The following is a 12,883-nucleotide window of genomic DNA, read 5'->3' on the forward strand; positions in this document are numbered from 1 at the left end:
AGTGATATATTGATTGTTATCCCCAATGCATACAGTATCGAGGATATAAATAGAGTGCTAACCCTAATGAGTACAAGAGGGCTGAGCCCAATAGCTAAACAATATGGGCTATAATATATCTATAGTCTAACATGACACACCACATCAAGCCCAGTCAAAACATCCACAACGTAACCTATATAGAAGCCAATCATTGCCACTCAACCCACATCATGATAATTAAAAACGGACTAATCTAAAACTTGAAAAAGGGAGCAAAGCAGCTACTACCATACTTTTGAAAGTAAACCCAACTATATTACAACGTTATACTACCAAATGAGATATATCTCATGAAATGAAAATATGCACGTCTAATCCTGCCAACCATCGAAGGTGTTACAACTATCCAAAACCCAATAACAAATCCACACAAGATGCTAATAATCAATCCCCAATCCCTTTCGTGTGATTCGTCACTGTCTTCTCGGTGTCCACTAGATGCAACTTCTCCACACTGCCGTGTCAATGGAACTCCACAAAGTTTGTTGCCAAAGAAGCTGGACTCACCGAACCCTTGAAGTTGTGTGCTCGATGGAATCCTTCCGGTCAAATTGTTGACTGACACATTAAAGTTGCTTAAGAAACTCAGTCTAGACAAGCTCACAGGAAGCTCCCCATAGAGATGGTTTAGAGATACATCAAATGATTCGAGTGATTTCAAATCCCCAATATTCTCCGGGATCTTTCCGGTTAACTGATTTCTTGATAAGTTCAAAGATTGTAATGCGTGAAGAACCATTAGCTCACTTGGAATGCTCCCAGAAAGATTGTTACTTGAAAGGTCCAAACTCGTTACAAAGCCCAATATAGTGCTATATGTATACTCTTGTCCCTTTGTCACCAACGAAGCGCTACCCACGATGTTCATATTGTCAACATCTATGAACTCTATTTGACCATTTGTTATAGTCTCTTTCTCAGAAAGGATAGTAAAGTTGTTGAAGCACCTTGGAATATCTCCCGATAGCCGATTATAAGCAAGATAGAGTATTTGAATACTTGTGATATAACATAGCTCGTGCGGTATATTTGCATTAAAATTGTTTGATTGGAGGTTGAGAATTCTCAAACTTGAAAGATGTGTTCCAACCCATGTTGGAATTTTTCCAACAAGTTCATTTCCAGCCAATTGAAGGATCTCCAATTTAGCCAAGTTCTTAAAAGTAGCAGGTAATCTTCCAGATAACTTGTTATTGCACATATTTAATGACCCTAAAGAAGATAAAGATCCCATAGTCTTTGGAATCCCACCACCCAGATTGTTGTTCTCCAAGTTTATATATGAGATATTTGGCCATTTCGCCCAACACTCGGGAACGACACCCGAAAGATGATTATTCGCAAGATGGAGTGCATCTAGCCAGTTCCCACCATATGAACATAACAAATGATGTAATGATCCCGTGAAAGAATTATTTGATAAATTGAGGATCATTAACAACGAATTGTTGAAGAGGTTTGGTAATTTCCCGCTAAACCGATTGGAACTCAAGTCAACTACAACAAGTGTTGCAGGGATATCATACAACCATCCTCTAATTTGATTTTGTGACATGTCCAGGTATTCTAGATTGGGTAATGATGTCCAAAATGAAAGGGGCATGGTTGACGAAATCCCTGTGTTTTTTAACTCTAGAAGTGTTAAATCTCCTTGCGATAGCAGCCACTTAGGAAATTGAGGTCCTATATCCCATGAACTTATATACAAGTTATATAGTTTGAAAGGAGGAATCCAGTTTGCAAGGTCTGGTCTAAATGTTAAATTGTTCCCTATTCCGCTTAAGTATTTCAACTTGGTTAGTTTGGAAAAATGAGCTTCCGTCACTACACCTTGTAATAAATTATTAGAAATATCTAAATCAACCAGCTTTGAAAGCTGACCGAGGCTAGCAGGAAGGCTACCATTCAATTGGTTATTTGATAGATCTAGAAACTCCAATGATACTAACGCTCCAATGGAGTATGGGATTGGACCAGAGATAAGATTTTCATCAAGATCGAGTGACTTTAAATGATATAGTTGTCCAATAGAATCTGGTATTATGCCAACAATACGACTGTTACCAAATTGGATATCCACCAAGTTCATCAGTTGTCCAAGTTGATTGGGGAGATTACTAGAAATGCTAGCAGACTCGAAGGATAATGACTCTAAGCTAGGTGACTTGCACTCGAAAAAACTTTCAAGGATGGCTTTTATACTAATGTTAAAAAAACTGCTATCTGCCAGATCAAGATGTTTTAGATTACAAAGGTTACCCAATGATTTAGGTATTGTGTTGGTGATTTGACTACCCGATAGGCCAAGATTAAGAAGAGATGTCAAATTGTGAAGGGAGCCGATTGTTGAACTTGAAACACCACAGTAACTCATATCTAACAGAATGAGATTACTACCTACACTAGACAGCCCTTCCAATATCAACGAAGAATTCATGAACGTATTCCCGGAGACTTGAAGAAACTTGAGAGAAGTCAAGTTGCGAAAGTTATTTATGCTATTAGGCATATGATCATGAAAACCACAAGAAGTCAAGTCTAGAGAAACTAGACTAGTAACACTGAAAATCCACTTGGACATGAAACTATCAGTAAATTGATTTCTAGAAAGATCAAGCACTGAAAGGAAAGTGAGATTAAGACTATAAACAAGGGGATGTATATGCAAAAGTTGACAGGTAGAAAAATGTAGCTGGACCAGATAAGGGAGCGTGTTAATCACCTGAAACCAATCATCGGCTTTGCTAAGATCTACACCACTCGTATCCAGATGACGTAACCAAGTGAGACTTGACAACCACTGCATATTCCCAATACTGGTTGATTCAATATCATCAGGAGTACTATAAAAACTCCCAAGACTAAGAATGCGCATTTCAGTGAGATTTCCCAGTTGAGGAGGGATTGTTCCGCCAAATTCGGAACATGAAAGGTTAAGATATCGTAGGTTTCTGATAGAACCAATAAAACTAGGAACTTGGATTCCTCCAAAATCATTACAACTTAAGTCTAGATGCCTGAGCTGCTTCAGTTGCAACAAGGATGGACTTAAATCCCCTCTCAACCTCTGCTTTGAGATTTCATCATATTGTTGTTGAGTGTCGTAATCATCATGACAATGACCATCTACTCCAGGAAGATGAATTTGAAGAATATGACCGGTAACGTTATCACAAACGATCCCAGCCCATTTGCAGCAGTCTTTGTCCACACTGTGCCAGGAAGCAAGCCGGTCTGCATCATCAATAAGACCGTGCTTGAACTCGAGAAGGGCTCGTCTTTCATCATCTATACATAACCTGGTATTGGAGTTTGTATCATCGGATAGACAAGAGTGAAATAAGGCCACAACAAGTATGAAAAAGTAGAAGGAATGATTATGAGAATGTTGTAAACCAACTCTCATGTTGATTAATGATGAAGTGAAAATTAATCACTCCTGTTTTAGAATTGTTTTCCTAAAATATATATTATTATTCTCAACTTGAATAACGAGTTATTTATTATATATAATTTGATAAGATTATGTTTGGATGGATGGATTGAACTATGTTTTGAAATAGCTCTGTACCAGATAGATATTTAGTACCAAGTCAGTCAACTCTTATCCCAATAGGTATATGGTGTAAGTTATTCTTTGATCAAGAATTATATCACAACTGAAAGCGATAGGAATTGAATTATTATATTATTGCCAAGTCAAAATCAAAGTCTAGTGTTCTTATTTTATTTATGTGACCAAAGATGTTGCTTTAGATTCTTAATCATCTAGCTGTTAGTAACCTTTTAGTCATCAAAATCAGTGATCAGTAATTTAACGGTTAGTAAGTTGATTTATGTAACGTAATCTACACTTCCAAATGTCATGAGTTATTTTTACTTTGATAAAGTTGACTTTTTTTGTGAAGACCTTTACTTTTATACAACAGGTTAAATACTCAAATGAATAGTAGTTGAAGTGTTGTGCTTGTAACCTACCTTTGCTAATTTAGCACTGCATTACTTTTTAGTCACTAGTAACACGCAAGGAATGTTATTCTTTACGGAACCGAACTGAGCCAGTACCAAGCCGAACTGTACCGATACCAAATTCGTCCAAATGTGAGTACCGAATAAGAGAACCGGTACCAGTTCATTACCGGTTTCGGTTTCTGAATCTCGATACCAATACCGGTACCGAACCGAATTTGATTACACCATAACATTATATAATTGAATATAGCAGAATTCAAATACATTTTAGTATATATAACAGTGTCCCATCATGGTAAACTTCTATTTCATCATTGTCTTTTCTATTATATTTATTTTAGAATTTTAGAAAGGCAATAGCAATTCTATTATATTTATTTTAGAAAGGCAACAGCAATATGATTATTAACTAAGGCTCTGTTCCAGAGTTCTATTTTGAAGAGAAAAGAAGATTGAATTACAATTTGTCTCCAGTCCTTTTCTTGTTAGGAGAAAATATTGAATAATATAGATCAAATCGTAGAAAGGAAAGATTTACTAAAAATCTTTTGCAAACATTTCTGTCTTTTGTGAAATCTCTTTTTCCACATTAAATCGAAGATCAAGTCTGTCAATCAATATAGAACTGGTAAATTTATGCGAAATTTCTCTAATAAACCCGAGTTGGACCCGTTTTACCATTTTTCAACAATTGTAAGGGAAAGTAAGTAGTATATGGGCGAAAAATTGCTAACTTAATTAGGACTCAAATGATAATGAGAGAAGTGTTCAGTTACCGGTAATATGGAGTACGTCGAAGGCGACATGGTGACCGGTATCCTTGGCGAAGTTTACACGGCGTTCCAATTTATACGGGTGGGTTAGGATAAATTATATTTTAAATTGATATAGATAGAGATGAAATCTATCCCTTCCCTTCCTCACATAAACCATGGTGTTTACATCTAATGTGTCATACCCACAATCCCATATTTTTTTCAATCGCCACGTGTCTTCATTCTCTGATTTTTTTTTTTTTTAAAACACCAACTAAAATTAAGGATTTTCCTCCGTTCCACATTAATTTTCATCGAACCCTCTCCATTTTTTTCATCTTGTTCAACCTCCTTTCTGCTATTTTCGCCGAACACGATTTTCCAATGATTGATAAACCTTAAATTAATGCACGACATGTCTACTTCATTACTAATTTAATCGGGATTCAATTAGTACCCATTCGTTTCAATTCGTATCATCAAACCCTAATTTAATTGATTTCCCAAAAAAAAAAAACGAATGCCGGCACCCTCATTACACCTTTCTATCAAGCTTCATGTTGATTTTTCATGAATCTTGATGATGATTTTACAGAAATCCGAATACAGGTAAGTTACTATTTTGTTTATGTTTCTATTACGATTTGTTAAATTTTTTCATTCCTTACTTTCTTGCTTCTATTCATATTGTATTTCAATTTCATAATTTATACTTGATATTAAAGATAATTCATACTTAAATTACACAATAAAATAACAAAATAATTATCACCGTACTTGAATCGGTGCCAGCTATCAACAAAGCACCTCTCAATAACATTACCCAACCGTTAAGTAAGTGGGAAGAGGGGTCGACATCAAACGCTGCCAACAAAGGGCATTTGAATCATCAACCTAATCAGGATTCCGACTCCAGTTCAGATATTATAGAAATAACGCAGGAGGAGTATGATAAGCGTCTTGAAGAATTCTTAAGTGATTATTCATGGGCCAATCCTCTAAACACTATAGAATGGGAAAGCTCCGACGATGAACATAACCTTCAACCTCAGACCATGGACCATGCCACTAAGGACAACACTGTTTCGCTTTGGTTCAAAATACCCGGTGGAAAGTTGGCCGTATGTTTTTATTTTACACACACATTTAACACTCTTTTATAATCCTGTAGAATTTTCAATTTTATACCTAAATACATGTTACATAATAAAATCACTACTCAATTATGTTCAACATTTTTTGTTAATACTTGTGTCACAACAATTAACATATTATAATTTTTTTGTAGCGTCTTCCCAATGAATTTGTGGTCATCCCTGAGCTCAAAAAAGGTTGCTATTACAAATGCATTGATCTTCATGACAAACCTCATATATGGAGACTCATTCAGGAAAAAGAAAAGAAGAAGCCGAATTTGGCAATCTCAACTGGTTGGAAAAACTTTTTGGATGCTAATAACTACAAAAAAGACGACAAGCTGCTAATTTCATTCACCCGTGAATCTAAACTGTTTCGTATTCATGAAATCAAAAAACACAACGTCTCTACGCATCTCTAGCGATGTCAGTTATTCCAATCTTAACTAAGCCTATTTTCTTTTGTTATGATGTGTTTCTACTCCAGTTTTTTTTTTTTTTTTTTTTTTGTGTCTATAAAATACTATGTTGAATGGTTTGGTTACTTTTGTTTAGAACTTTTGAATTCAAGTACATGTATTAACATGTAGTTTGTCAGTTTAACCAACCTTTTCATGATGTCTTATTATGTACAGATGACTGATGTTGATGCTAATGCCTAATGTAGTATGCAGGTTTATATTGCCTATTTTATGTACAAGTTATGTTGATGCTTAAATAACTTTTAATTTATAGTAATTAAATTTATTTACTTTCTTACTCTACTAAACTTATCTAAAACTGTTATCCTTCTCTTATAGTTATTTTATTTTAATTATTTACATTCCTAAAATTGTGGCATAATTCCTTTTATATTGGAAGATAATTTAATATTTGTTAAACAATAAAGATTTTTGATTAACATAAGCATATCCACGGACTGTTTTCAAAACAATCCAATTCCTTATTGCAGTTACCTTTTGAATTTTCAGTTTACCAATTTAAAATAAAAAAACCGACTAACATTAAGCCGCCGCTATACCCATTACAGTTGTAGTGACCCGAACTTTTCCATGTTTATATATATATATAATGATATTGGTATATTTACATGATTAAATGTTTTTTCAACATGTTAAGCAATCAAACTTGTTAAGACTTGATTATTTGAAATATTTCATGTAGACAATTGACCACCCAAGTTGACCGGTGATTCACGAACGTTGAAACTTGTAAAAACTATATGTTGATATATATATATATATATATATATATATATATATATATATATATATATATATATATATATATATATATATATATATATAGTTAACATGATTTTATGATAGGTAAGTATCTCACTAGGTATATTAACAATGAGTTATACACATAAAATGAGACTATTGAATTAAGAAACTTGAAACGATATATATAACGATTATCGTTATGACAACATCTTACTAAGTACATATGTATCATATTAAGATATTGTTACACTATATTTAACATGATAAAATGATAATTAATTATATCATTAAGTATGTTAATAATGAACTACATATGTAAAACAAGACTACTAACTTAAGGATTTCAAAATGAGGCATATATATAACGATTATTGTTGTAACGACACTTTAATGTATATATATCATATTAAGATATATTCATACATCATAATATCATGATAATGTAATAATTTAACATCTCATTAGATATAATAAACAATGGGTTAACAATATTAAATGAGATCGTTAATTTAAAGGTTTCAAAACAACACTTACATGTAACGCCTAACGATGACTTAACGACTCAGTTAAAATGTATATACATGTAGTGTTTCAATATGTATTCATACACTTTTGAAAGACTTCAAGACACTTATCAAAGTACTTCTACTTAACAAAAATGCTTACAATTACATCCTCATTCATTTTCATCAACAATTCTACTCGTATGCACTCGTATTCGTACTCGTACATTACCCAGTTTCTAAATGTATTTACTATTGGTATATACACTTCAATGATCAGCTCTTAGCGGCCCTTGTGAGTCACCTAACACATGTGGGAACCATCATTTGGCAACTAGCATGAAATATCTAACAAAACAACAAAGTAATGGAGCCTATATGGACTCCATTTTCACGCCTCATTTCACCAACCACAAACACACTTTGATTTCCATTTTTATGCATCAAATTACTCTCTCTCAATTACTCTCTTAGTGTTCTAAGTGTTCTTCATCATTTCCTTCATAATCTAGCTCAATCTAGGTAACCTAGATCAACATACAAAACAACTACTCAAGAAAACATCAAGAACACTTTCAAATTTGCTAGCTTACTTTCAATCTTGCAAATCCATTTTAAGTAATCATATAACCTCAAGAAATCTTTCTTATTTACAGTAAGATATCTCTCTAATTCAAGGTAATACTCATACTCAAACTTTGATTCAATTTCTATAACTATAACAATCTTATTTCAAGTGGAAATCTTACTTGAACTTGTTTTTGTGTCATGATTCTACTTCAAGAACTTTCAAGCCATCCAAGGATCCTTTGAAGCTAGATCTATTTTTTTCATTTCTAGTAGGTTTATCCACAAAACTTGAGGTAGTAATGATGTTCATAACATCATTCAAATCATATATATAAAACTATCTTATTCGAAGGTTTAAACTTGTAATCACTAGAACATAGTTTAGTTAATTCTACACTTGTTCGCAAACAAAAGTTAATCCTTCTAACTTGACTTTTAAAATCAACTAAACACATGTTCTATATCTATATGATATGCTAACTTAATGATTTAAAATCTAAAAACACGAAAAACACCGTAAAACCGGACATACGCCGTTGTAGTAACACCGCGGGCTGTTTTGGGTTAGTTAATTAAAAACTATGATAAACTTTGATTTAAAAGTTGTTCTTCTGGAAAAATGATTTTTCTTATGAACATGAAACTATATCCAAAAATCATGGTTAAACTCAAAGTGGAAGTATGTTTTTCAAAATGGTCATCAAGACGTCGTTCTTTCGACTGAAATGACTACCTCTTACAATATTGACTTGTAACCTGTATTTCTGACTATAAACTTATACTTTTTCTGTTTAGTTTCATAAATTTCAGTTCATTATGAAACCATAGCAACTTGAATCACTCAAAACGGATTTAAAACGAAGAAATTATGGGTAAAACAATATTGGATAATTTTGCTTGTTGTAGCTACGGGAAATTTGTAACAAATCTATACAAATCATAACTTGACTAACTTATATTGTATTATACATGTATTCTAACATATATTATGTAATCTTGGGATACCATAGACACGAATACAATGTTTTGACATATCATATCGACCCATCTATATATATATTTCGGAACAACCATAGACACTCTATATGCAGTAATGATTGAGTTAGCTATACAGGGTTGAGGTTGATTCCAAAATAATATATATACTTTGAGTTGTGATCGAGTCTGAGACTTGTAGACACTGGGTCGTGGATTGATCCGAGATATTATATATTGCTTTATTTCTGTACATCTAACTGTGGACAACTAGTTGTAGGTTACTAACGAGGACTGCTGACTTAACAAACTCAAATCATTAAAATGTAATAAAAATGTTGTAAATATATTTTGAACATACTTTGATATATATGTACATATTTGTTATAGGTACGTGAATTGACCAGTGGCCAAGTCTTACCTCCCGACGAAGTAAAAAAAAAAAAAATCTGTAAAAGTGAGTTATAGTCTCACTTTTAAAAATTTAATATTTTTGAGATGAGAATACATACAGTTTTATAAATGTTTTACGAAATAGACACAAGAAATCAAAACTACATTATATGGGTGAATGATCGAAGCCGAATATGCCCCTTTTTGCTTGGTAGCCTAAGAATTAGGGAACATCACTAATTTTTGAGAATTAGTGCACCCCTAATTGACGCAAATTCTAAAGATAGATCTATTGGGCCTAACAAACCCCATCCAAAGTACCGGATGCTTTAGTACTTCGAGTTTTTATATCATGTCCGATGGATGTCCCGGAATGATGGGGATATTCTTATATGCATCTTGTTAATGTCGGTTACAAGGTGTTCACCATATGAATGATTTTTATCTCTATGTATGGGATGATGTTTATGAAAAATGAAAATATGAAATCTTGTGGTCTATTATTACGATTGATAAATATATAGGTTAAACCTATAACTCACCAACATTTCTGTTGACGTTTTAAGCATGTTTATTCTCAGGTAATTGTTAAGAGCTTCCGCTGTTGCATACTAAATTAAGGACAAGATTTGGAGTCCATGCTTGTATAATATTGTTTGAAAACTGCATTCGAAGACATATATTGTTGTGTAATATTATTGTAAACCATTATGTAATGGTCGTGTGAGAACGCTATATTTTGATTATCATTATTTGATAATCGTCGTAATATTTTAAACCTTTATCGATAAAATAAAGGTTATGGTTGTTTTAAAAATCGAATGCAGTCTTTGAAAAACGTCTCATATAGAGGTCAAAACCTCGCAGCGAAATCAATTAATATGGAACGTTTATAATCAATATGAACGGGACATTTCAACATTGTTCTTCCAGAATTGATTTATATCTCCAATCATCTTCAATGATTCTTGTGTTCTTCTTTGATATATAAAATCTGCTATTATAGATCGATTTCATATCAATCGTATGCGTTATTTATGGCTGAATCAACGAATTCAAAAACACCCAATACCAAGATGAATCAACCCAAACACAATGTGTCCACCTCCAATTCTTCTCAGAGAACTAAAAGAATTCCACTCGGGGTAGTCGATCAGAATCAAAATCCTTCTACTTTCCATGAAAACCAAGACGGTACTATAAACTAAAGTTTGTTTACTTTGAATTGGTTTCATATTAATTGTAATAAACCATAAACAGCATACCAACAACATATTACGTCTATAACTTTAATTCTCATCAATATTTTTTGTTCTTCTTCTTTAACACCTATTATGACACAACACATATAAAGTATTTTATTTAAAAAACAAACAAAGATAAATAAGTTCAATTATTCTAATCTGTTATTCATTCGTTACTCTAGAAAAGGCATACATATATTACAAACCTTTAGGAACCTACGATGAAATAGTAGTATAATCAGATATTCGCATTGTATACTACGATGAAAATTTTTTAGGAACCTAATGAATATCCAATAAAGTACGAACAAATTTGTGTTTTCTATTATAAATAGTAAACAACTAATTGCCATACAATTATAATGTTTCTTTTCCGAATATATATTATCTTTGTTTTGAATGGAGGTCGTCGAGATATATCCATGGAATCATTTCCTTCAACAACTTTAGAAAGAATACCATTGGCAGAAAGTGATCAAACTCAGGAAATCAGTTTAGTACAACAACGATATGAAGGTTTCATAACTGTTTTTGTTCTACACTCTACATCATTTAACTTTACGATTTCTTTCAAATTCATTCTTGCTACTTTATGAAACACATGTATAATATTACTGCTGCTCATTTCAAATATGTAAAACAGCTTTTCTTGCAAGGAAGCTTCGGAAGGAAATTATTGCGAAAAATAGATGCCGGGTATTCAAGAAACAAACCGTTAACAACTCAACAACATCATCATCCGATAAAGGTTAATCTATAAAAGTCGAATAATTTACATCTTTCTTTATTTCAAATGCTTGAAAAAAACTTAAATTATTCAGTTACTTAATCATTTTACAATTTTTATTAGAAGGCCATAGATACTTCATGGGGCAGCCATTACCAACAAGATCATGCACTGCAAACGTCGTTTCAAATGGAAAAGAAAATCAAGACCCAAATTACTTATGCAACAATCGTACCATTTCCACAACGATGATCAACGAACGACAAGCAATGTATTCTATTTGCAACACCGATAAATCTGTTCAAAGTAAGTCTTCTACCACTAATTTTAACCTTTTCTAATGGTCTTCAAACTATTTACTTAAGTATCTTTACACATTGTAAACTTTATGTGTTGCACTACTTTCATTTCAAAACAAAATGTCTCAGTGTATCACAAATCATTTAAATGTAATATTTCAATCCTAGATGTTGCAGGTATTTGCGACTAATATTTAATGTTTACTATAATAACACTACGTTACAAACTCACATATCGTTAATTTATTATAGGTTTCGCCGTATCCAATGAATCAAGGAATCGACAAAAGAATATAATAGACCCGTCACAACACGTTATTCCATTGTCGAACACTTCATTCAATACACCAACGTTCATCATAATGTTATTTTAATCTTTAATGCCAATCATTTTATTTCTGTTACCATCATACGCATTTTACTAACTTTATCAAATTTTTTTTAGCAATAGACAAAACCACACCATTTTCTACGACAAAGGCGATAAACAAAAATTATTCAACACCATCATCGTCTACTTTCTCACCATATGTTGATACTCAGCGTTTCACTGGCATGAGTCCTGGTTTTTCAAGCAGCAAAACTTTTAACAAAACAGCGACAACAAGTAATTCTAATGCGTCACAAACAGGAATCCAGTCATCAGGTAGTGTTATTACATTTTTTTATAATTTTTTTTCCTAATTACTCTGTTAAGTAAACAGTTCATTTTCCTACATTAAACAAAAAAACATTTCTACATCAAACTACATGAAGTAAAACAAACGTGTTTCATCTACCGGTTTCATTCCTTTACTTGAAGGTTACAATCAATCAACTATTGCCAGAAAGGATAGAAGAAATATACTCAACAATTTAAGACAACAAAATTCTTCAAAAGCTACGAACGATAAGTTTATAAACAAAAAAAACGCGCACCATCAGGTTAGATTATTTTACATTTCCTTATTTTTTGATATTAATTTAAAAAACCACCAACATTTTATCATTCTGTACCTCATATAATTACAGCTGGGAACTCACGATCAAGAAAAGCAAACG

General features: G+C 32.6%; 1 protein-coding gene across 1 annotated transcript; it reads right to left on the minus strand.

Moving 5' to 3' along the window:
- Positions 1 to 298: 298 nt before the first annotated feature.
- LOC139863179 (receptor-like protein EIX2) lies at positions 299 to 3,448 on the minus strand. Its single transcript, XM_071851827.1, has one exon. It carries the CDS (start codon positions 3,446 to 3,448, stop codon positions 299 to 301), a length of 3,150 nt encoding a protein of 1,049 aa, XP_071707928.1.
- Between the last annotated feature and the right edge of the window lie 9,435 nt (positions 3,449 to 12,883).

The sequence above is a fragment of the Rutidosis leptorrhynchoides genome, chromosome 8 (assembly GCF_046630445.1).
Source record: "Rutidosis leptorrhynchoides isolate AG116_Rl617_1_P2 chromosome 8, CSIRO_AGI_Rlap_v1, whole genome shotgun sequence".
In the NCBI taxonomy this organism is placed as follows: Eukaryota; Viridiplantae; Streptophyta; class Magnoliopsida; order Asterales; family Asteraceae; genus Rutidosis; species Rutidosis leptorrhynchoides.

Coding starts and splice junctions, on each gene's coding strand:
- LOC139863179 (XM_071851827.1), bottom strand. CDS start 3,448: ATGAGAGTTGGTTTACAACATTCTCATAATCATTCCTTCTACTTTTTC.